This window comes from Mesocricetus auratus, unplaced genomic scaffold, assembly GCF_017639785.1.
Source record: "Mesocricetus auratus isolate SY011 unplaced genomic scaffold, BCM_Maur_2.0 Super-Scaffold_100676, whole genome shotgun sequence".
Taxonomy (NCBI): domain Eukaryota; kingdom Metazoa; phylum Chordata; class Mammalia; order Rodentia; family Cricetidae; genus Mesocricetus; species Mesocricetus auratus.
This window is the reverse complement of record NW_024429266.1, coordinates 18,831,384-18,856,962: the sequence shown is the minus strand read 5'-3', so window position 1 is coordinate 18,856,962 and position 25,579 is coordinate 18,831,384. Positions and strand designations below refer to the sequence as shown.

Below are 25,579 nucleotides of genomic sequence, written 5' to 3'. Positions count from 1 at the left end.
TTGTGCAAAGATGCTTAGTAGAAAAATAAATGAAAAGCTTACATTAATGAAAACATACAAAATGAGAGGAAAAAATGGATTCAAAGCTAATGGTACTGCTCTGCCTTTTAAGTGAGGTGTTGGTCCAACGAGCAAGGGGCAGAATGTAGAGATGAAGCAAACTACCTAGCTGAGGAAATAAAGAAAGCAGCAGAAGCAGAACATTTAACAACCCAAAGCAACAGCGAGTAGAGGACAGCCTATCCTCAAGGTGAGCATACCTCATGTACTTACCCCTGAGTAGACTGACTAATAGAGAGCGGGTGCTCCAGGGTCCACAGATAAGCAAGACACCCATGGAAGCACTGTCTCTGCATGGTAGGAGACACAAGCCTCAGAACACAAGCAGATGGTAAGACTCCCTGGGGGAAAGCTGTGATGAAGGCAGAGTGTGTTGCCTTTGGACACAACACAAGCTCTTAACTTAGCTCACTTACCCATCAATTTCATATAGAGGGTCTTGATCAGCAACTTTTAAAAATATAAGTACTCAGGGTCAATAACCATCTCTGTTCTCAGAGTTTCTTTTTGTTTCATAAATCCTCATAACCTGTTTTTTAATTAAAAATACATTTTCAAATGCTGTTCCCTACCTCTTCTCTCTGCTACCACTACATTTGATGTTTAACCTTTTATTGCTGTTGCATATACATTTTCATAAGAGAAGAAAGTATCACGGTGTTATTCATTTGATATTCCTCCAGCATTATCGTCCTGTACATATTAGGTCCAAATTCAGCTTTTAAAAAGAGGAAAAGAATAAAAGAAAGTAAATATAGTTCTCTAACTGTGTTTCCTACCCATTATATGAGGTGCTTTTCCAATGTCTCTATGGACATACCCAATGTACTTATCAATGTACATTTTTGTAGAAAGAAACACTGTTCTTGAATCTTTTCCTCAGTCAAACCCACAGAGAAATCTTTGGAGTCACTAAGATGTGACAAATCTCAGTGACAACCTTACTTCTCTGCTAATGTCCCTGTGGTTTTTGGAATCTTTCTGAAGAAGTGCTACCGAAGTTACAAACGTTTCATGGGCTTCGGAATTGTGCTCTTCTCACAAGCTGTTGCAATGGCTTATGCAAATGAATTCGAGAATTTGAACTTTGAGCCACAGACTGTGAGCTTCATTCCTTTTGTTCCTAATTCATTTCTCTTAATTATTAACTCCTTCTGTTAATCTGTGTATCTCCATATAGTTTTGGCTTGCCAGTGATGTTCAGGCATCCTTCTTACCCAGTAGCTACATGGTATCTCCTTGACTCCACTTGCTACCTTTCTCTATCCTTGTTTGGATTTCCTGCCTGGCTAAATCCTGCCTGTCCATTGGCCAAAACAGTTTTATTCATCAACCAATAAGAGAAACATATATTCACAGAACACAGAAGGACATTTCCTATCATCTCCTCTATTCTGTCTAAATAAAAAGGAAGGTTTTAACTTTAACATAGTAAAATTATATATAACAAAACAGTTATCAAGCAAGAACTATAGTTAACAGTATTTAGTCCACTAACATTTGGCAAAATTTTAAGAAAATATTCTATCATCTATCCTTTCTCTGTGAGACTAAAGTTTCATATGTAATTTACCTTTTATCATAACTAAGGAAAACCCTAACATAATTATCTGTCTTAAACTCCATCAAAGACCCCAGAGGATGTAATATAAGCTCTAGAATTGACAGAGACATCTCCCATGCTGTTTCCACCTAGCCATCTCACTTTCTGTCTGTCTGTACACACCTCCAGACTTCTATGATCAGCCTATGGCCAGCTCCATTCTTTGATATTCAGACAGGCTTTATTTATACAAGCAAGATATCACCATAATCCCCTAAGTCTGTCTGATACTGTATAACTGAAACAATTCTTTCTTAGCTTATACAGAAAAGCAAACCAAGTATTGCCTTTATTCTACTAGCATGACTTAAAAATCTTAGCTTCCCATAGGTATGGAGTCTTTGTGAAATGGATGTGTGCAGCAGAGTTCAGTTCCCTAATTAGGCACTTGGGGTATGAGTAACTTTTCCCTAAGCACTGGATAAAGTGTGCCAAATTGAAGCTTTTCTCCACTGCTTATCCCACAAGAAACCTAGTTTTGTGGTTATAACCTTCCTATTTGTGGAGATGCAAAGAAATCAAGAGATGTGAGGAAGGAGAATTCTGGAAAAGGGGGTATAAGATGAAAAGACTTACAGAGTCATTGTTGAGATCATGCAAATAGGAGGCAGGGAAACTGTAGCTCAGGTAAGTGGGTTTTGGCAGTTCATTGTATTCTTTGACTACAGAAAATCACAACAAATACGTAGAGAAATGATCCATTAAATTTCACCCGTGAGACTGGATCTATGGCATGTCTTATTGCTACAGAATCCTGGGTTCAGTTATAATCTAAGATGCCTATGTATCATACAGCAGAGTCATAAAAGACAGCTAGGAATAAAGAAACCCCCACCAATGACAGTAGCATACTACTTTAGTTTCTGGTTGTTCCTTTCCCCAAGGAAATAGAGGAGTAATTTTTGGTATAATTCTTCCTTTTTCCTTCTTCCAGGTTTCAGTTTTGTGGCTGTGAAGTGTACTATTGACAGAGCAATTTGACTCACTGCACAATTATACAAGTATTATGTCATTGCAGACCAATAAGGAATAGGAGATCATAAATGCTGTTGAAATTGTTTTAAGAACACCTCATCTATTCACATTATTTTTAATGGATCAAAGTAAGCTTTGAAGTCTTCTATAGCCCTTGCCTGTGCAAGATTTTAGCATACCCACACCTTTTCATTTAAGAAAATTTCCCTCAGTTACCTGAGGGATCCAATTGGGTCAAGAAATATTTCAAGGCAATGAATCTGGGTAAAAAGAAACAAACAGAAGTTACATTACCTCTACTGTGAGCATCAACTTTTAAAGTAAATGTCATGAAGAAATACATCTCTTATGTGAATTGTAGTTTTACAAATCTCTTGAAAACAAGCCAGATCCTTGATTCATTATCCTTTGTGTGAGGATGCTTGTTTTGTAGTTCCAGGAGAGTGTATGTACTGTGTCTAAAGACAGCTCCCAAATGATTGACTCTTTTGGGTAGCTATCAGTAATTTTCTCTTTTGCCAGGGCAGTCTTCAGATGTCTCACTTTCAAGCAGTTGAATTTGACAAAAGACACAGTTTTGACTTCCATGATGCAAAGTATTTTAACAAATAATCATTAAAAACACCACCAAACCTGTTGTTAGACACTCATTGTTTTCCAGCTTCAGATTAGTAGAATGAAGGAAATTTCTGTCAAAGACAATGTGTCACAAAAGTCTCACGAGAAGAACTGGTAATTTTCTGTTGAAATTCGGAGATGAATCTTCTTCTCAGAAAGTAGCACAGGACTAAAAGATCATGGGCCCAATGTTTGTATACTTGAGCTATTTTATCAGATCTCAGTAGACTCATTTTGCACCAAAAATCATTTTCCATCGACAGGTATGTTGCCGTCTGTAACCCACTCCGCTATGCAATCATTATGAATCCGCAGCTGTGCATGCAGCTTGCCACAGGCTCCTTCGTCCTTGGCTTCCTCATGCTCCTCCCAGAGATTGTGTGGATATCTACTCTGCCCTTCTGTGGCCCCAATCATATCCGCCAGCTCTTCTGTGACTTAGAACCTGTACTTCTCTTGGCGTGTACCAACACCTCTATGATTCTGGTTGAAGATGTCGTCCATGCGATCTCCATCCTGACCTGTGTCTCTATCATTACCCTTTCCTATTTAAGAATCATTACTGTGATCCTGAGGTTTCCATCTGGTGAGAGCCGTCAGAGGGAATTCTCCACGTGCACAGCTCACATCACTATTTTCTTGCTGTTTTTTGGCAGTGTGGCTCTCATGTACCTGTGCTTCTCTGTCACTTTACAGCCACTGCTGGAGAAGATCATCGCACTAATGTTTGCTGTCCTTGCCCCATTTTTCAATCCCATAATCTATAGCCTGAGGAACAAAGATATGAAAGATGCCATTAAGAAAATGTTCTGTTCTCAAAAGATATTCACTGTCTCTGGAGCTAATGTGAGTTTACCCATGCTTTTTCAAAGATGATTCATGCTCTATATATGCTTTTAAGGCAAAAAATCATAAGATTACAATGTAAAATTTTCATAGTCTTGGTTGTGCTTCTTTCCAGTTTTCTAACAAGTTGACCATTGTTTGTCCTGACAAAGGAATTCACCTGCACCCTGGCACTATTCATATTATCACCAGTATCTTATTATTTTGAAATTACAAATAGTGCAGTACCATCTTTTCCAAGCCAACTAAGGATCATGATGTAAGGAATGATAGCATTTGTAGTTGGCACATTTAAATGCTTCCTTTGTGTACCCATTCACTCTATACGTAGAATTGGTTGATTATTTATATAGACACTTATAAAACATCAACAAATTCCATATAACTAAGATGATTTGGGCTTGAGAAAGGAGTATGATTCCTGAAGTTTATCCAAAAAAAGTCACATACTCTCCCTAGTTAGTCAGTGATAAAATACCATGATTATGTTTCACATAGTCACTAACTTCTGATGTTTGCTGTTATCATCTCTTCTATGGGACTTCGTGTTGATTTCAAGATTCCATAGCAAACATTCTAGTGCTGCTAATGATAAAATAGATTTAGTAAACTGCCTTGAGGCTAAAAAATATAAACACAAAACATTTAAACAGCTATAGTTGGTATTTTTTAAATGGGACCGTAGATGACTCTGTGGTTAATAGTTCATATTCTTTTTGCATTGAGTTTGTATCTCAGCATCCATGTCAGACAACTCACAATGACATGTGGCTCCGGCTTGTTCCTTGTTTTCGATAGGCAGACAGAAAGGGGAAGGGACCACAGATAGGCAACAAAGATGGCGAACTTCTGGCTTTTTCCTGACCTGAGAAAAAGGCCTTGAGTCCTGAGGCCTGGTGTTGCTGATACGGCACTCCCAGCCAGAGGACATGGACTGGAAAATGCTTGTTCAAAACTGTGGGCCTATCATTACTTAGTCTTTGTTCAAACTGACCAAATATCAACTGGAGGAAGAAGGCACCTCACACCTCATAAAGACACATAAAGCTTCCAGTTGTAGAGGAGAGAACGGACTTTGCTTCCAGAGTCCCCACTCTATCTTTCTTTCTGTGTACCTTGCTGTGTGCGCTGTATGTATGTATGTGTGTGTTTGTACACACGCCTTGTGTATGGGAGTGTTATGTGAGCACATAGTGTGTGTGTGCACCTAGGATGTGTGGGTGTGCACTTTGTGTGTGTATCAGTGTCTATGAGTTTCTTGTGTGTTTGCCTGTGTGTGTGCGCGTGTGTGTATGTGTGTGTGTGTGCACCTAGTCTGTGTGAGTATGTGTGTACCTTATGAGTGTATGTTTGTGTACCTTCTGTATGTAAGTTGATTTGTGCATGGGTAAATGTGAATGCCTTTTGTATTTGTGTATGTGTGTATGTGAGTGTGTTTCTTCACCTTTAATAAAATTATTTTTCATCATTGTTTCTACTTTGTGTGTCTGTTATTTTCCTGCTGTCAGCTGACATATTGGATATTTTCTCCTTCCCTTTAATTCTGTGACTGGCAGAGAAAATGAACCCATTAAAGATCCCTAGAAGACAATACTAAAGGATTTGACAGCCTCCTCTGGCCTCTGAGAATACCCACATACATGTAGTACATACACACACACATGCACACACACAAAGACACATACGCACACCTGTTCACACACACATATAAATACAAATGAAAAATAATTTAATAGTGGTAATATTACAACCTTTTGTCATGTTCCATTAAAATGTCATGCCATCATAATAACTCACTTTCATAATGCCAGTAGTCAGGAAGTAGAGGCAGGCAGATGTCTGTGAATTCAAGACCAGCCTGATCTACTAACCGAGTTCCAGAACAGGCTCTGAAGAAAAAGCTACAGAGAAATCCTGTCAGAAAACTCATAATTAGCACTATTTTGCAGCTTTGGTTTGCTCCTCCATTCTCTGTCCTTAATCTTATAATTGCCCATCATAAATTTTCTACGTTTTGGTGTCTTTTTCAGGCTATTCTGCTTTCTTCTTACAAAAATACTCCAGGAGTTTTAGGAATAAAGTAAAATCTCCAGAAAAATGACTTTGCCTAGCTCCTATGAGGAGAAAAACAAAGCTGGAAACAGTTACCAACAATCTTAAAGGAGCAAGAGGCCATCTAGTGGTGTGGAAATGCTGTCATCAATAATATCAGAATTTTCTTTCCACTTTTTCTTATTTTTCTCATTTTTTTAAACAAGGTGTTAAAATGGCATGTTTGGCATGATAAACTCTAAGTGCATTTTAAATGCTTATGCTTAGAGTCTCAGATATGTTTAGCTCACATATTTCATGACAAAAGCTTCATTTTTCAGAAGATGAAGTTCATTATAGAAAAAACAGAATTATTGTAAGAGCCACAGAAATTGCACTCTTAACAAGACATAGTGTTTCCTGGACATGACAGTGAAGCTGCTTCCATCAGATCTCATCAAGAAGGTTTTGTAAATAAGACAAACCACTGTGGATGTGGGAAATCTTATAAGTCCCAGCTGCTTTGTGAAGAGTTTCACACAATTAATGGCTGCTGGAGAAGGAAATAGTAATAAGTTTTTTCTCAAGGACAAGTATCATGATAGGTTATTCAATTCCAAGTGGTCAATTCTAAAGCCATATACATAAAAGCAACACTAAATTGACACACTAGGGAAATTCAAATCAAAGCAACTCTGAGATACTATCTCACTCCTGTCAGAATGGCTAAAATAAAAAACTCCAATGACAGTTTATGCTGGAGAGGGTGTGGAGAAAGGGGAACACTCCTTCACTGCTGGTGGGAGTACTTACTCATACACCCACTTTGGAAATCAATATGGAGATTCCTCAGGAAAATGGGAATCAGTCTACCACAAGACCCAGCAATTCTACTCTTAGGCATATACCCAAACGATGCACATTCATACAAGGACGTTTGTTCCATTATGTTCATAGCAGCATTATTTGCAATAGCCAGAACCTGGAAGCAACCTAGATGCCCCTCAACTGAAGAGTGGATAGAGAAAATGTGATATATTTACACAATGGAGTACTATTCGGCGGGGAAAAAAAAAACAACGGAATCTTGAAATTTGCAGGCAAATGGATAACACTTGAAGAAACCAACCTGAGTGTGGTAACCCAGTCACAAAAAGAGAACATGGTATGTACTCACTCATATATGGATTTTAGACATGTATCAGGGGAGTGCCAGTTTACAATCTCACTGCCAAAGAGTCTGAGAAATGGAACCTTCATCCAGTGACTGATGAAAGCAGAGGCAAATACCCACAGATAAACACTGAACTGAACTCCTGGAATCCAATGTCAGAAAGGGAGAAATGATGGGCAAAGGAGTTAAGGTTGGGCTGGTTTAACCCACAGAAACAGTTGACCTGAACAAGGGGGAGTGCTTTGACCCCAGATTGATGTCTGTGTGGAAAGTATGGGACTGGCCCAGACCTCCTGAATGTGGGTGTCGGTGAAGAGGCCTAGGTAATCTACAGGGCCTTGGGTAGTATTTATCCCTGGCATACAAATAGACTTTGAGTGCCCATCCCACAATGAGGGATGCTCTCTCAGCCTGGAATCTTGAAGGAGGGCCTAGACCCTACCCTGGGTGACAAGAAAGACTCTGGAGATCCACCATGGACGGCCTCACTCTACCTGGGGATCAGAGTGGAGATTAGGTGGGGGCCTGGGGGGCCTGGTGGGAAGTGATGGGGAGGAGGGGAAGGGGAGGAATCTGGGATTGACATGTGAAACAAACTTGTTTCTAACTTAAATAAAAAAGGAAAAAAATTGACTCACTAGTTTGTGTGTGTGTGTACATACACTTGTATGTTTGTGTGTGTGTGTAAAAGAAGGAAGAGGTCAAGAATTTCAGAGTAAGTGGGGGTGACACAGGAGGTGTTGAAAGAGGGGAGGGAGGGGCAGAAATATATATACCATATTCATGTATAAAATTCTCAAATACAAAATTAATTTGAACTAAAATGAATGAAATATCAGTAGTATTACAAACAAACAACACTTACATACTGGGGGACACTGACGCAGGAAGATATAAATCTCATTTTAGGGTTAGACCATACCTGCCCACATGTGCACACACACACACACACACACACACACACACACACACACACACACAGATGCATAAAAATAAATAAATGATTTAAAGCAGTTGTTATAAACTACTTAGCTAAAAATCAGAAACTCATGGAACAAGTTTGAACTTTACTTCCAAATTTTATTTATCAATCTTTAAATAATGAAGATTCTGACAAGTATATTTAAGGATGTTTAAATTGTAAGGCAGTTTATATGTAAGAAAATATTTTAAATGTTAACAGGAAACATAATGGTCTACCCACGTTACTCTTATGAAACCCCTTTGAGCCTGGCATCCTATAACAAACACATAGTAGCTAGTCCATTTTTTATTTTTTATTATTAAATTTTTTTATTTTTAAGTTAAAATTTAGATTAGAAACAGCTGGTCCATTTTTTACTGAACTGAGTGTGTACCTAATTGAATTATATGAGCTGAAAGTGGAGAAAATTTGTCTTTTGTGTCAGGAAACAGTACTTGAGCAATGATGGATGACAAGGGAATCTACTGCTGGAAAAGCAAGAGAGAATGTCAAACTCAGCATTTTCCAGAACTATTTTGTATGGTATGTGTCTCATTCCCTAATGATTGTCCTCATCAACACATGCAGTCACAGAAGAGAAGTGAAGGAACTACATTACTGTAGTATGTCGTGGTATATTAACTTGTGCTTAAAGCAGGAGTATCCACATATACTGTTTCAGCTGTCATGATTCTGGTAGACGCTCTGCAAACAAGGGCCACAGTGACCTAGAGGCACAGTTCATCATGCCTGTTAATGGTAGGAGAACAAGTATCTGCAGCAGTAGAGCAACATCTGAGGCCCAAAAAGGCAACAGTGAGGGTTTTCATATCGGGAATGGAGATCTATTTCTGAGCCCGGCCATTTCTCTTCTGCTGAAAGAGCCTCCCAATAGCATCTTTCATTTCCTTGTTTCGTAGACTATAAATGATGGGGTTGAGAAACGGAGCAAGGATAACAAACGTGACAGCAATTACAGTGTCCCAGAAGACAGAGTAGGTGGCAGAGAATCTCAAATACATGACAGCCACACTGCCGAAAAACAGCAAGAAAACAGTAAGGTGGGCAGCACAAGTAGAGAAAGCCTTGTGCCTCCCTTCTGCTGAGGGCATCCCCAAAATCACCACGATAATCCGGATATAGGACAAGGCAATTACAAAGAAGGAGGCCAGAATCTCTACTGCATGGATGGCATCCACAATGACCACCAGAGATGTGTCTGTACAGGCCAAACTGAGCACAGGTGTGAAATCACAGAAGATCTGATGAATCTTGTTGGAGCCACAGAAAGGCAGAGTGGCAATCCATGCAATCTCAGGAAGTACCAGAAGGAAGCCACAGAAGCAGGACCCAGCTGTTAGTTGGATACAAAGTCTGGAAGTCATGATGGTTGGGTAACGGAGAGGATAGCAGATAGCTAAGTACCTGTCAATGGACATTGCCGTCAGGACACAGCCTTCTGTGATACCCAATGAATGGAAAAAGTACATCTGCATGAGGCAGCCCACTAGGGAGATGGTCTTCTTCTCACTGACTAGGCTGGAGAGCATCTTGGGAATGGTAGTTGTGGTATACCAGATCTCCAGGAAGGACAACACACTGATGAAGTAGTACATGGGTGTGTGCAGGACCATGTCCAGCTGGACAACAACAAAAATAACTAGGTTCCCTGAAACGATGAATGTATACACAAGAAGCAAGAGAATGAAAAACAGGAGACCACCTTCATACAGGGGTGGGAATACAGAGAAGACAAACTCAATCACCATAGTTTGGTTCAGGTTGGTCACCAACTGGGTCATCTGTGAAGGTAAGAAAAGACATACAGAACTTCCAGGAATTGCAGTGTTGCTTGGACATAGATTCTTTTCTATATTCAGTTACTCATGTTGAAAATGAGACCCTAAAATATCAGTTAGAACACCTGAAGCAGTTGAAACATTTATAAGACAGTCTAATCTCTAAGTTACTTTTCTTTCACTGTCATGGATTTATGTGAAGAAAAATTAATAACACAGAAGTTTAGTCTCAGAAAATATTTTCTGGGGATCCATCCATTTTGGGGGTTACCCCCATTTACCCTCAACCCCTGTATGACTAGACTCAAAAAATTGCACTTTGATTTTCAAATATTTCATTTTCCTATTCTTTGAGGGGGATTAAGTAAAGCATGAAGAAAGTATCAGGAACACTTTGGACAATAATTTAATTACTTTTTTTTTTACTTTTCCCTCCACCAATACTGATCTGAGCCTGACTGGAATAACAGTTTCTGGGTTTTTGGTTTCTTTGCTTTAGACTAGAATGTCTGTTGTTCATCGGGTAGTAATTGCGCAGCCTTGTCCTCACAGTCTCTGCTTTCTCTGCAGCTTTTCTTCCTTCCATCTCCATGGTTAATATGACAATTGCTCAAATTAAGAAGCTCTCTGGAATTACCTTGTATCTAATTAGTCATTTCTGGACAAACATATAGCTACTCCCCATCACCATGTATCCCTCCCCACTAATTCTATGTCTAAGAGAGGAAGTAAAGAGATCATTCTTAATTTTAACAATCATACCTATCATGGCAATGGCTGTCTTGAGGAGGAGCTCCTAAAAATTAGCTGCAGCAAACTACTTTAGCATTTACTTGTTGGGATATTAGACCATCAAATTTCTTGCAAGGCTGATTAGAATTAGTGAAGTCTGTATACACACTCTGTCTCCTTGACTACCTCAGTATCTAAGGAGTCATTCTGCAGATGAGTTTCCCTAATGTGACCTTTGCCTTTTCTTTCCTTTTTAAAACATTTAAGGTAGAACTCAGGATTATCAGCTTCATAATCATTGTCATCTCTAATGTAGTTCCAAACAAAATTGGAACCATCTATCCTGAAAATCAATAGTTCCTTAAAAATCGACACCATTTTCTTATTGTTTATTTTTGGCAACTTCTTTTTTTTAATTTTCTGGGTCTACTATCTATTATCAAAAATTTATGTGCCAATGTCCCCATGTTGATGCAAACCTTCATGATTCCCACTGCCAGAACAAAATTCTCTCTTCTAACCTCACTTCAATGTTCTCTTTTTTACATCTAGTCCAACTTTTGTTGCATTTCAAATATTCACATTTTAGCAATGTTTCCCTCAAATAAACTAAAACCTCCTTAATAGGAATCACATAAGAAATGAAATGATGCCGTTAATTAATTCTTGTGTAATGATAATAATTCTAGTTACAAACATTTGCTTTATATACATTATATACATTATATACATTATATACATTATATACATTATATACATATGGCAGATTAATAGTTAATGCTGCACAATAGAGAAGCTGGGAACAAATTAAGGGAAATAACTGTTTCAAATTAATATAGCAAAGATTCAAAGCAGTAATTTGAAATTCAAGATTGTCCTAGAAGTCCATTACCTTCTACTTAATAGTCTTTATATTTATCTTTACATCTATCCTGGTTTTAGGGTGACAGAGTTCATGTGGTTTCTTCCGGAGAACAAAAGTAAATTAAATTAAATGTATGGCAGATTAGGAAAAGTAGTTCACAGTAGATGCTTCTGGTTCTATGTGCCACACTTTGAGGGAGGAAAAAAATAGAAGCAAGCTTTGAAATGAATAAACAGTGGTGCTCAGTTGAAGAGCAGAGCCTGCAAGGCGGAAAGATGTGAACAACTAGAGGCTGTGGAAAGTTGTGAGCTCCTGGAGGCACCCTCTGAATAAAGCATTCATTTCTCTGTCCTGCCTTTGTGTGTAATTTCTCATCAGCAGAATGATGCACAGGATATACAGAACAGGAGATGTCAGAGCGATGAAAATGGATAAAGAAATCCAGTGGCAAGCATCTCAGAGAAGTCCAACAACACCATCACTTTGGGTTCCTCGCATGAGTAGGCTGTCTCGTTACTTGTCATTGACACATTTGTTCACCTGACAATCAAGATTCTCTGATATCCTCCTAAAGGTTCAAGAACTATAGAAAAGCCAACAAAAGCATTCTTGCTTCTAAAACAGTAAAGGATGTAAAATGATTTGTAGAATTACAGATAGCTAGCAGAATATAAAGAGGTCACCCTACAAATATGATTTGCACAGTAAAGAGACCCGATTTAGTGCTTAGTGATTAAACAGAAACATTACTTTGATCTTTGACTCCCTAAAAGGCTATAATTATTTGAGTTAATTGACTTTAGATATTAACATCTTCATAAGCTCCCTGACCTCTATTCCTTCTCGAAATTTTTTTGCATTTCATGTATCATAACTGAATTTTTTTACTAATGCAATGAATCTTCAAAAACACAGACTTTTACTCTGTGAAGAAACAGCTGGCTTCTTAAGAGTAGAGGGAATGCAGGAAGGAGCAGGTAAATAGCAAAAGTCTCATTGAATGTTAAATTTCAGTAGTGGTCGGCACAACTTACCCTGTCTGAGACCACAAAGCACTCCTTAGACTCTCTGCAGTCAGGGTCACTTCTATAGACCCTGGTGAGTGTATAGATGCATCTAAACATCTCTTGGGGGACTACATACAATGGAAAGATAGTCTTTCTTGGGAGTTACACTTTAGATGTTGCAGTATCTAAAGAAAGCATCCTGAGCTTCCCCTCTAAGGGACAAATTAAGGGGAAAGTGTCACATGGTAATGAGTGATTCCCCCCCGGGGCCATTCCCGTAGATTCACCTGTGACCACAAAGTCTATCATTCAGGAGCACCAGTAAATGGAGGAGACAAATAATTTACAACATACTTTAAAGTAGACCCATTCAGAAAACATAGCTTTCCTCTCAGTTTCATATCCATCTCTATTTCCTTCATCACATATATACATATATGTGTTAAAATTTTCAAAATGCACATTCTAGATAAATTGATACTAATTTATAACTTTGGTTATTATTTTTTGCTTGGTTGGTTTTTTGCTTTTGTTTATTCATTTTCCATCTCAACTGCAGTTTTCCTCCTTCCTCTCCTCCCGTTCCTTCCCCCCACATACTGTCTGATCACCCCCTCATCAACTCCTTTTCTGTTTCTGTTCAGAAAGCGACAGGCCTCCAATGAGTATCAACAAAGCATAGCATATAGTTGTGATAAGACTAAGTACCTCCCCTAGGATTAAGGTTGGGCAAGGTAACCCAGCATAAGAATTAGGTTCCCAAGAACCATTCAATATGTTAGGGCCAGCACCTGCTCCCATTTTTGGAGGTCTCACAAATAGACCAATGGAAAGGGGGTGCATTTCTGGGTCAGGTAGAAACCTTATGCAAGGGAAACTCCCAGGAATCTACAAGAATGAGCCCAGCTAAGACTCCTAGCAATAATGGATATATTGCCTGAACTGCTCATCTCCTGTGATCAGATTGGCAACTACCCCAATTGTCATCAGACAGCCTTCCTCCAGTAATGGATTAAAACAGATGCAGAGAACCACGGCCAAACATTAGGCTGAGCTTGGAGAAGCCTGCATAAGAGAAGAAGAAAGGATTGTAAGAACCAGAGAGCTCAAGGATATCACAAGAAAAGCCACAGAAAACCAATCTGACTCATTTGAACTCATAGAGCCTGAACTAACAACCTGGAAGCCTGCATGGGACAGAGCTAGACCCTCTACATGTATGTTACAGCTTGCAGTTTTTGATTTTTAGATATATTTTTTAAATTTAAGTATATTTTGATCATGATCTTCCCCCTCCTTCAAGTATGTCAGACCCTTTCTTCCTCCCTACCTATTCAACTTTAAGTTCTTTCTAAAACAAAAATCAAAACAAGACAAAAATCCTGTACAACAATGTCTTAGAGTTTCTATTGCTGTGAAGAGACACCACGACCACAGCAAACACTTAACTGCAGTGGGTTACAGTTCAGAAGTCCAGTCCATTATCATCATGGTGGGGCATGGCAGCATGCAGGCAGACGTGGTGCTGGAGAAAGATCTGAGAGTCCTACATTTTAATCTGCAGGTAACAGAAGTGGACTGCTGACTCTACTTTGAGTGCTGGAGCAAAGATGACCTCAAAGCCTGCCCCCCACAGTGACATGATTCCTCCAACAAGGTCACATCTACTCCAACAAGTTCACACCTGTCTGAGCATCTGGGAGCCACTTAGAGTCAAACTACCACAAACAACCAAACACCAAAAAAACTAGAAAACAAAATACATCACCCAAAAAACAAAACCACAAACTAATCAAATCAAAGCACACACTAAAAACTGTGTGGTCCATTATTTGTTGGTCATCGACTCCTGAACATGAAATCTGTTCTATGGTATATATGGACAGTATTGTTCCACTGGAGAAAACCGACTTTCCCTTTTCTTGCAGGTATAAATTACAGATAAATTTGGTTATTCTTAAAGTTCAATTCATATTAACTGAGTGAATATTAACTGTTCAGTAAGTGTGGAGGAAACACTCCATGAAATTAAACCTGCGTAATTTCAAAAAAGACCTTTATGAAATTTGACTAGCATAAATATGATAAAGTGCAGCCAGAAGACTATGAAGATGTTAGATTGTGTCTTTTAGCTATGACAGGAAGGCTGCACCAATAAAATCTCAACAACAAGGCTGCATAAAAAAAACCTAGACAAGTCCAGCAACAGTTGGCGTTCCAACATAGATAGGAAAATCTCTCAGGGCCTCACCCCTAGTTGAAGTGTATGTAAGTTCATGGAAGTAAGAGGGAAAAAAACAGAGATAGAGATGCAGGTGTCGTACAGATGAAGCAAACTACTCCACTGAGAAAAGGAAAAGGAGAAGATTTGAGCACCCTTGACAGTTGATGGCTGTTATTTGTACATGGAGTGTAAGCCTCATAAATAAACAACTCTTTCATGAAGTTTTATTGTCAAGTGCAGCAGAAAACAAGTGGGACTACAAGGAGTTGAGAGGAGGAGAAGATGGATGTCATCATATTTCATTGTTTACATGTATTAATTCGCAGAAATAAAGAACAATTAACAATGTGAGAAAAAAGCCTATTCTCAATAAGAGGAAAAATATGGGGTTTGATTGATTATTGCTTCCAATAAAGAGAAATTCTAATCATAGTTTAGACAAAAGGGCTTATGCCTACCTATTGTTTATATCAAGTGAAAAATTATTTTAAAAATTTCATGCTCCCTATGTGGCATTTCATCTTTTGTCCTTTTTCTCTTTTATTTCACTAGAAACACCTTTTCTTATTTTTGCAATCTTGGGATTCAAACCCTAAGTCTCACACACACAAGACAAGTGCTCTGTCATTGAGTGGTATTCCTGACCCCTAAAATATTTTTTAAGCTGATGTCACCATAAAGTAATACAGTTTTCTCCTAAATTTGCAAATAAAATTAAATTGGGTCTCTAATGATAATCTATGGCCTGAAATACAACAGTTTCCTTTTTAAACTTTTGAAAGAACTAAACTTATTGACCATAAAGGATATCCTTTTTTTTAATACAGTAACTTAAATTTAGTGAAAGAGATACAAACTCTTTGGCCATGCCAGTATGATATTCAAATGGTATAATCATTTCTAGAATAACTAGTAATAAATTCAAAAGAATTAATAGAAGTAGTAGACCAAGAAGTGTTGTTTGAATAAATGGTTTCAAAATTAAAGACTTGTTGAATAAGCCAGGAAAATTTGGTAAGATGAACCATTTTTTCCAGTGCTCTTAGTCTGAAAACAACTGCATGAACCATATGAACCAAGTGCTAATGTGTGCAGATGAGGCACAGGAAGAGTCATGAAATGAAAGTGGGTTAACATAATGAGTGCCTAATGTCAGGCACTAGGTTCAATCTGGTATATCTATGGCAGCAAAGAATAGATTTAGCAAGAAATGATATTCTTAGGCTAGTATCCCTGACTAGGTCAGAGAATAGGAAAGAGTACTATAAAATGTTACCTTTTGACTTCTTCACTAATGAACTTACAGCAGCCATGCTTGCCTACATAAGACCAGAACAAGAACAAGCTAACTCAAATTCCTGAGTAGATGAGGGGAGGTGCTTTTAGGCCTCATACTTTGCTGAGGAACTATGAGACATTGGTAGCTCATGGGGGAGGGAGGATCATTTTCTTTGACAATGTGATGACTGGTAGGCTTTGCCTGCTTCAATCTACAGCCACATAGTCTTATGTTAGGGTCAGCCGTAATTTGACCTAGTGAACTAACAAAAAAAGGAGGAAAAAGGAAAAAGGAATAATTAGAAGAGGAAGCAGAAAAGGAAGAAGAAAAGGAAAAAGAGGAAGAAGAAAGCAACAGCTGCATGAAATTAGGATTGGATATGAATAAACTTGGGGCTATCAGGTAAATATGATCAGTTATTCATATATGAAATTCTGAAAAAGAATAAATAATAAATAAGAGTAAAAATGATACCCCTGATGTAATAAGGATGTTAGCATATAGATATATGCTTACATGTTATAGATACATGTTTAACACATATTTATATATTTAAAATAACATGCAGAGTGTGTTATTTTAAAAGTTCAAGTAAAAGGGATGGTTTCAGAGATCTAACCAGGTATCTTTTGCTATGGAGCTAATCATCTTTCAAGATTGGTGACTTAAAACAAAAAGAAAATCTCTTAATTTTATATCCTGGCGAGTTGGATTAGAACCAAACAGGTGATTTTCTAGTCCTTGATCATTGTATCCATGCTTTCTGTGTCAATCAGTTGTTTACTCTCACCTTCCTCAAGCACTCTCATATCTGTGGTCTTTCACTTGTAATAGGCCAGTTGAGTTTGTTTATGCAGTGACTAGGAAGGGCAGCAGTCTATAAGTGTGCAAGGTCTCTGGAGAGCTTGTCTGAGAGGTGGCACAGACTCACTTTTCTACCACACTGGCCAGTCTAAATCAAGGGGACTTACAGGAGAAGGGAGCTTTCATCCTTTGATAGGAAGAGGTGTCAATCCGCCTTTCACGTACATTAGATATAGGAAGAGATTATATTTTGCTGCTTTTGAAATGTATAGATTTCTGTCATTCTCACAGTATGCAGAAATCCACACTATAACTTTCAAAGGTTCTTACTTAAGTGGGTGTGGACTAAAATAGGAGACAGTAGTCTCAATTCAGAATTGGTGATTAAGGAAAAATTTTAACAAAGTAAACATTTTCAAAGTATTGTTTATCAGCAACTTTATTCAAATATTGGAAACATTTAAGTACTTTTGACACATTTGACCACTAAAAATTCTAGCCCCCAATTCTATTGATAGCTATTCTTACTAATATATTTCTATAATTATAATACAGAAATAATAAATTTTACATAATATATAAGTAATATTTATTATAATAATACAGAAATTTTATTTATATAGTATATACGTATATATCAGTGGAAAGCTGTATACTACATTGAGACTCTTTGGAATGTCTGACACTAGGGAAACTCATCAGAAAATATCAAAGGAGCTTTCCATTAATTAAAGCCATGGGGAAATCAAGTATATTTCCCTAACTACTAGAGGGAAATACTGCAGTAGATAAATCTCACTGAGAAGGCTTTTGTAATAGGTCTAACAGTCTTTCTTGATAAAGTAGACAGATTGTGATTGGATAAGTCCAAGGAAGAGAAGGGACCTCATTGTTCCAGGTGGAGGTAAGAGAAGAATTCATGTGTTGCTGAGATGTAAGTGGGTCATCTGTCATGAAGATAAAACTTCTAAGCAGGTAAAGGAGCACTTAGCTAGTGTTCCTTCCATTAATTGAATAATATTGGGGATTAGGATTTGTCTTTGGGAAGAAAAGCATGTGTAAAACAGAAGTCACCGATAATATCATTTGCTTATGTAGTATGTCATAATAATTGATATTCTTTACTGTCATGCTTTTTCCCTCTATTATGACATCATCAGAGTTTTCTGATTGAAATCAGGATCCAAGAAAATGCCACGGCATTCCCTGCTAATTTGAAAACTTCTGGTGATGCAAACCTGTATGTGTATATCAGTATGTGGTCAGTCACACATCAGTCTGCTCTGCAGGTCAGGCTAGTTAAGTGTCTAAGATGTCACATGCATCCTTCCCCTTGGTTGGGTTTCCCTGGTCAGCAGGGAGGCCTCACTCTCTTCCAAGCATCTGTATGGTAACAGAAAGCATCATAGGGATAGAGCTTATTTCTATCTAATTGTCGTACCCACAAAATGGAATTGAAATATGCCAGCCCCTGGCTTGTCAACAGTCTTATGAGTGGTCACAATGAGAGCTGTGACCCATAAGTTGTAGGGCAGCCTTGTTCCCCTAAACAGTTCTCTTTTAAATTTTATTTCCCTGTTAGCTATATTAATTTTACTTTGGATTTCCAGTCAACCTTAGGAGCACAGCAATGATAACTTCAAACCCAATTGTATTTTGTTTTGAACATAGAGATATCCAGATATCTGTATAGATACGGGTGGGATCTTCTAACTATCTTCAAATACATAAGAAGTGGCAGGGGGTTTTAGGAGCAAGAGAGCAGAATTTGGTCATATGTTTTCCTTGGGTAAATTCAGGGACTGGTGAGCCAGGTGAAGCATGCACATGGAGTACAAAGATGAGATTGCTTCATTCAGGACATCTAAAATCATCAACTGCCAGACAAAATGTCCAAGCTTTTATCACCTTCTCTCTTTGGCTTAATTGATCAGGTAAGCACAGCAGAGATATCACAAGATATTTATATGAACAATTTGTTCCCATCCTGTAAGAACACTGTTTGCTTCTGCTACAACTTCCCCATGTACAACTAGCATTGTTATAGCAGTGTTCTGCAGAATCTGCTTATACCAAGACCCACTGGCAAAGTCCCGGACAGAATCTGAAAATCTCGAAAACTGTAAAGTGCTACAATATGTTAGAAGAGCTGCATTGTTTCCACCGTGGTCACCTGACACCATACCTCATTATTACCCTGAAAGCTGCCCCAAACCGCCAGGACCTCAGTTGGATGGGTGGCAGTTGTCAACCGTAGATGACAATATCAACAGCAAAGCCCTTAGTCATTCAATGAAATTCCATGAAGAAGAGGTTGAAACTGGAGAAAGCCAATTCTCCCCTTTAATTTGCATTAAATGGAAGTTGAGAGTCAGAGGGATAATTGCACATGTGGAGTTCACCCAATGGTACTGATAAGGTAAATGCAAAGTGGAAAATCAAGATATAGGACATATTCACTGTTGGAAACCTTTCCATGAACTCTCTAAATTTGTCCTTTAAAACCAAAACACCAACATGTTTTACCCTTGCAAGCTTATATTTCTATTACTGTGTTTTTCCCTTCTTCTCTTTCTCTGCACCTTACCTTTACTCACATTGTTCTGTGTACCAGAAATTCATTAATTTTCATTGCTGAATGTAACTCCTAACATGAAGGTATCAGTTTATACTTGAAGGGATTTTCTATAAAAATAAGATCATAAGAATGATATGGATTAATAATTATCTAATATAAAATTATAATATATACATTTCTACATCCATGGATGTGTGTTGTATCAACGAAAAACTGAAATCTTCAGAGCTGCAAGACTTTTAGTTTTCAATAAACCTGTTTCTAAAAATCTGGAGGATTGGTGTCTATAATACTAATCAACATGTCCTAATTTTCTGTATGTGCTCTGTACGCCTTTCAACAGATCAGATGTGATGGACAGGGTTGGATTATGACACTCAGGAGCCAAAGAAAACTGAGTGTTACAGCTTGGATAGACAAGTATTTTGTCACTTGGGAGCCAAGGAATACCACAGGTCACAGTAAGCATAGCAGCTTTCAGCCTTGCTTCAGGGAAAGGCTTCCTCAGTATATCAGCTGTACTCCTGTATGAGGGCTTCCCTGACAAAGTTGTTATAGTTCGGCTCCACTCCCATATCCACAATCAGGAAGCAAAGAGAGATGAAAATTCAATTCACCTCCTTGTATTCAGCTTGGGATACTCGAACATGAGATAGCATCACCCATATTCAGGGTAAGCTTTCCCTCTTCAGTTAAACTTTTTTGGAACTGCCTTTACAGACACAAATAGAGGTTTGTTTCCATGACAATTCTAAATCAACTTAACAGTGAAAGTTAATGATCACTACATGGAGCCCAGGGAACTTCCACAGGTTCCCAGAGAGTATAGTTTGCTGTGTACAGATAGGGTGGCCTCCTGAGCTATGGAAGGACTGATCTGATGGTCAAGATACCCACAAAGCAAATGTGTAAGTCACCCACATGCTTCATTTTCAGGTTTCTGCTGAGTAATAAATATGTGGCTAACTTGTTAGTCACAACAGCATCTGAACTGTATAGTCAGTACTCCCAGCCCAGCTCAAGAATTCCTTGGCATTGTTTCTAGGGGGCACAGCTCAATACCCATGGCACATTCAAGACACCTGGCAGCAAGAACTGCTCTGGAGTCCCATATTTGGCTTTGATCATCTTACCCACACATGGTCTTGTTCAAGATACAGAGTCTGAATAGGGAGACTTAGGTAGTCTCTCATAGACTGATACTTTAGGGTCCAGATTGAAATTTGCCACATTTCTCACTGAACATTTCTTTCCAGGCTCATTAGTTTCTACTGCCTAGATTTGTCTGCCTTTAGAAAGTTTCCTACACGCACTTCACTCTCATATTCTGCCTGAAAACCCACTCCATTTCTCTAGCCACATACAAAGCTGCTTTTAAGGAATGATGAAAGCAAAACTCTGGGAACTTGAACTAAGCATAGAGCAGGATGCATCTTCACACTGGTTATATGGGCAGTAAGAGAACCAAATACTTTATCTAACCTGATTTGAAAATACTTCGGAGGGTGCTCTTTGATGCGTGGCTCAAAATAACATTGAAATTAATATAAACACAATTATATTTGCATTCATACTAATTTTTAGCTAATGTATCTTACACACTTTAATTTTTTGTTTTTGTTTTTGTTTTGTTTTTGAGACATGGCTTCTCTGTGTAGCCCTGACTGTCCTAGAACACACTATGTAGACCAGGCTAGCCTTGAACTAGGAGATTCACCTGCTTCTGCCTTCCAACCGCTAGGATTAAACGTGTGTGCTATTTCTCAGCAAACTTTAGATTTTTGATGTGTTATTTTCGTTTTGTGGTACTGAGGATTGAATCCAGGGCCTTGGGCATAATGTGAAAATGTTCTACCAATGAGCTATGTCCATGCTCCAGTTTCTATTTGTATTCTTTATCAGGACACAAATTTTATGAAGATAATCTTTTTCATCACTATTAGAAACAAATGCATAGATATCTGAGAGACAGCATTGGTACTAAGTGGATATCTATTTCTTAATCCAAGAACAGAGATAAATACATTATTTTCCTAAATCTTGCTTTCCATTTATTTCTTGCATGAACCAATATGTCTGACCTTTTGCCTTTAATCTAGGAATTGAGCTGTGTGTTTCCACCTGTGAGGATCAACTTTGTTGAGGCTATAATGAGAAGTAACGGAAACACTTCTGTAACAGAATTCCTCTTCTCTGGATTTCCCCAGTTTGAAAATGGCAGTTTCCTCTTCTTCATTCCTTTGTTCTTCATTTACACATTCATTGTTATTGGGAATCTCATTGTATTTTTTGCAGTCAGGATGGATACTCATCTTCACAACCCCATGTATAATTTCATCAGCATTTTCTCATTTCTGGAGATCTGGTATACCACTGCAACCATTCCTAAGATGCTCTCCAACCTCATCAGCAAGCAGAGGACCATCTCCATGATTGGCTGCCTGCTGCAGATGTACTTCTTCCATTCACTTGGAAATTCAGAAGGTATTTTGTTGACCACAATGGCTATTGACAGATACATTGCTATTTGTAATCCTCTCCGGTACCCAACTATCATGACTCCCAGGCTCTGTGCTCAGCTCTCTGCTGGTTCCTGCATCTTTGGCTTTCTTGTGTTGCTCCCAGAGATTGCATGGATTTCCACACTTCCCTTTTGTGGCCCCAACCAAATTCATCAGATCTTCTGTGACTTTGAACCTGTGTTGCGTTTGGCCTGTACAGATACCTCCATGATTCTGGTTGAGGATGTCGTTCACGCCATGGCCATCATCTTCTCTGTCTTGGTTATTGCCATCTCTTACATCAGAATCATCACAGTGATTCTAAAGATTCCCTCTGGTGAAGGCCGCCAGAAGGCCTTTTCTACTTGCGCTGCCCATCTTGGTGTCTTCCTGATGTTCTATGGCAGTGTCTCACTCATGTACTTGCGTTTCTCAGCTGCTTTCCCACCAATTTTGGACACAGCGATTGCACTGATGTTTGCAGTTCTTGCTCCCTTTTTCAACCCTATCATCTATAGTCTGAGAAATAAGGACATGAAGATGGCAATTAAGAAACTTCTCTGTTCTCAGAAGATACTGTCTACAACTGCAAGTTAGTCTGCTCATACACAGATGCCTCTCTCTGTAGATTTAACACCACCATACTAAACCATCAAATTAGCACATGACTCATTCATTGGTACACTGATATTCTTCATGTCTTTATTGCAGATCTTCCTTTATTTATTCTGTTTAAACATATTTAAGCCAGATAGCAAGTAGTTGTCTAGATTACAAAGAAGGGGGAAATATACAAAGGAAATATGAATATATAGCCAGTAACATATTTTGTAAATCTTAATTTTATACACAATTATTAAATGTATTAGATATGCATTAATAACAAACACAGATTGTAAAATATAGTACTTAGAATAATATCTGTAAATATCAAAATTTATGCTTAAATGGTACTGCATACTAACTTTGTGAATTCAAAGGAATCTTGTTAATTTTTTATTTTTTGTTTCAGTGTCTGTAACTTTAAAAGTAATATATCTTAAGTTGTGACCTCATATATTAACTTAAAATTAAGTGAGCTATTCAAAGCCATTGGGACTATTATTAAAAAGCAAGTAAAAGGCAAGTGCTAACTGTTATTATTTGTCATTGACAGTGGTTTTGATTTTTAAGTAATGCTATAATATAAACATATTAAAAGCATACGTTTGGGAAGGCCTCATCTGGTCTTGTTATAAGAGTATGTGTCTAGTCGTTTTACTTGTTATGCAAGTTCGGTTGATATCTCTGGAAGGGAGGCCTGCTCTTTTCTGAAGGGAAATGGAGGAAGAGTAGATCTGGATGAGAGGAGAGGTGGGGGGAGGAATTGGGAGGAATGGAGAAAGGGAAAACTTGGGGTAAGACACAGTGTAGAAGAGAAGAATAAAAAAGAATAAAGAGTAACTATCAATAAATGCAATAATATCTAAAATGGTACAAATAGTAGAGACATGAAATTAGAAAAGAAATGAATTTTATGATTCTGATTTCAAGATTCTGAAAGTTAACATCCATTTTTGTTGTTGATGGTGGTTTTATTTTGTTTGTTTAGATTTTTTTATTTCTAGAGACAGGATTTCTCTGTGTAGCCCTGGTTGTTCAGGAACTCACCTTGTAGACTAGACTCGCTCCAAACTCAGAGATCTACCTGCCTCTACCTCCTAAGGACTGGGATTAAAGGCATGTGTTACCACTGCATGGCTTTGCAAAGTTCATACAAATAAAAGGCTCAACAAGCAAAGTGAAAACTGTAGTCAAAACTTTCAGTGGCATACTAGACTAAACATAAGGACTTCCTGAATTTGAAGAAGGCCTTTTGACATATATAGACCTAAAATAAAGGAAAGAGTAGGGAATGAGTAGAGGAGGAAAAGAAGCATGAGGAGATGAGGGAATAAAGAAAGGAGAAGAGAGGGAAGAAAAAAAGGAGAGAGGGAAAAGTTGATCTAAGAGTAGAATAGTGATGACTACTGCAATAGGTGAGACTGGAGGGATTGATAAATTGAGGATAGATTTGATCAACACACCTTACAGTCATGTTCTGAAATTCCACACTGAATCTCACTATTTACTATTTACATGCTAATTAATACATGCTAATCAAAAAAGATACAATTGTAATTTAAAAACATTTGGTGAGATTTCAAATTTTAATTTTTTTCATATCATATGATTTTGTTATTTAGATAATACTTTATTAATTCGTTGGGAATTTCATATCGTGTAATTTGATGGTATTCTCTCCCATCAACTATTTTCAGATCCACCTTCTTCATTTTTACCCCACCCAACACCCCTCCCACATCAAGGTTTGTTTTTGTTTTTGTTGTAGTTTGGTTTTGTTTTTACCCCCATCAGTCCAATTTGTTTGGCACAGCTACTCTTGGGGATGGAGACAGCCCTAAAGTGTGCCAATTTTTCAAGGATCACATCATTGAAGAAAACTGAATCTCCATCTCCCAGCAACTGTCAAAAGTTCTTCAGACAGAGGTGGTGTTTTCTGCACACCTCCTGTCATCCATGCTAGGATTTTGCTGTAATACTTGTTATGAGTTCCTATGTGAGATCTTCCCTACTTGAAAATGTTTGCCTAAAGTAGCTGGACATCTCTGACTTTTACAATCTTTCTGTTCATTCTTCCTTGCAAATCTCTAAGCCTTGGGTATGATATGTATGTCCCACTTAGTGCTGAGTATTCCATGGTCTCTTATTTTTTTTGCACATTGAACAACAGCTTAGGAACTATGAATGTGTAATGAAAATGTGTCATATTTACACAATAAAATGTTATTCAATCATTAAGAAAAAATTATAAGAGCCAACAATATTTTTATTATGGTAGCTATTAGAAAAATAGGAAGTATAAAAATAACTGACATGTTAAACAGTATGTTAAGAAAAGAGAAAACTTAAGTTAATAAGAGAAAATGTCTGAGAACTTACTTAGGCCAGAGGAAGAGCAAATATTAGATGAAGGAATATGAGTGTCTGGGCAAAAAAGTCCATGCTGGTAGTCCCCAGCAGGAGGTTAAGAGAGGGGGATCATTTGTTCAAAGCCACCCTGGACTACATGGAATATTCAAGGACAACTTGGGTTGCATGCAATGATGATTTTTCAACAACAAAAAAAAAACCAAAAAGAGATTGAAGAAAATGCATCCAAATATGTTATTGCAGGAATTCCTCAAACCAAGACATAAGACATAAGAAAATAATTTAATAGTAACAAGAAATATTCCTACATCTAAGAATATTCTGGTCCTCAGATATATTTTGGTACTGAGATTGTTTCATGTTGTATAAAATAATTAGAAAAAATTCATTACAGTTGTAGACAGTTTTGAATTTTAGGAGAAATATACGAAGTTATATGGTAAAGTTTGTTTCCCTCCAGAGAAAAGTTAAGCATAACTATAGGAAAAAGAAAACATATCTTCTTATAATCTGACATTTCCAAAGAGAACATAACATAATAAAAGC

The 25,579-nt window shown here is 37.8% G+C and overlaps 3 protein-coding genes across 3 annotated transcripts; 2 read left to right on the top strand and 1 right to left on the bottom strand.

The window, feature by feature from the left end:
• The first annotated feature begins 263 nt into the window (after positions 1 to 263).
• Positions 264 to 4,132, top strand: LOC101841373 (olfactory receptor 6K3-like). The gene is made up of 3 exons (XM_005078246.1): positions 264 to 391; positions 3,161 to 3,227; positions 3,509 to 4,132. The coding sequence occupies exons 1-3, from the start codon at positions 264 to 266 to the stop codon at positions 4,130 to 4,132; spliced, it is 819 nt and encodes a 272-aa protein (XP_005078303.1).
• Positions 4,133 to 9,116: 4,984 nt separating this feature from the next.
• LOC101841106 (olfactory receptor 6K6) lies at positions 9,117 to 10,082 on the bottom strand. Its single transcript, XM_005078245.3, has one exon. It carries the CDS (start codon positions 10,071 to 10,073, stop codon positions 9,117 to 9,119), a length of 957 nt encoding a protein of 318 aa, XP_005078302.1. The 5' UTR covers positions 10,074 to 10,082.
• An 11,627-nt stretch (positions 10,083 to 21,709) lies between these two features.
• Positions 21,710 to 22,657, top strand: LOC101823039 (olfactory receptor 6K3-like). The gene has a single exon (XM_005078181.1). The coding sequence runs from the start codon at positions 21,710 to 21,712 to the stop codon at positions 22,655 to 22,657; it is 948 nt and encodes a 315-aa protein (XP_005078238.1).
• Positions 22,658 to 25,579: the final 2,922 nt, after the last annotated feature.

What these genes read in the sequence shown, in the direction of transcription:
- LOC101841373 (XM_005078246.1), top strand. Translation starts at nt 264, where the DNA reads ATGTACTTACCCCTGAGTAGACTGACTAATAGAGAGCGGGTGCTCCAG. An exon ending in CCTCAGAACACAAGCAGATG is followed by an intron (nt 392 to 3,160) that starts GTAAGACTCCCT and finishes CTCTTTTGCCAG; the next exon opens with GGCAGTCTTCAGATGTCTCA. An exon ending in ACACAGTTTTGACTTCCATG is followed by an intron (nt 3,228 to 3,508) that starts ATGCAAAGTATT and finishes CAAAAATCATTT; the next exon opens with TCCATCGACAGGTATGTTGC.
- LOC101841106 (XM_005078245.3), bottom strand. Translation starts at nt 10,073, where the DNA reads ATGACCCAGTTGGTGACCAACCTGAACCAAACTATGGTGATTGAGTTT.
- LOC101823039 (XM_005078181.1), top strand. Translation starts at nt 21,710, where the DNA reads ATGAGAAGTAACGGAAACACTTCTGTAACAGAATTCCTCTTCTCTGGA.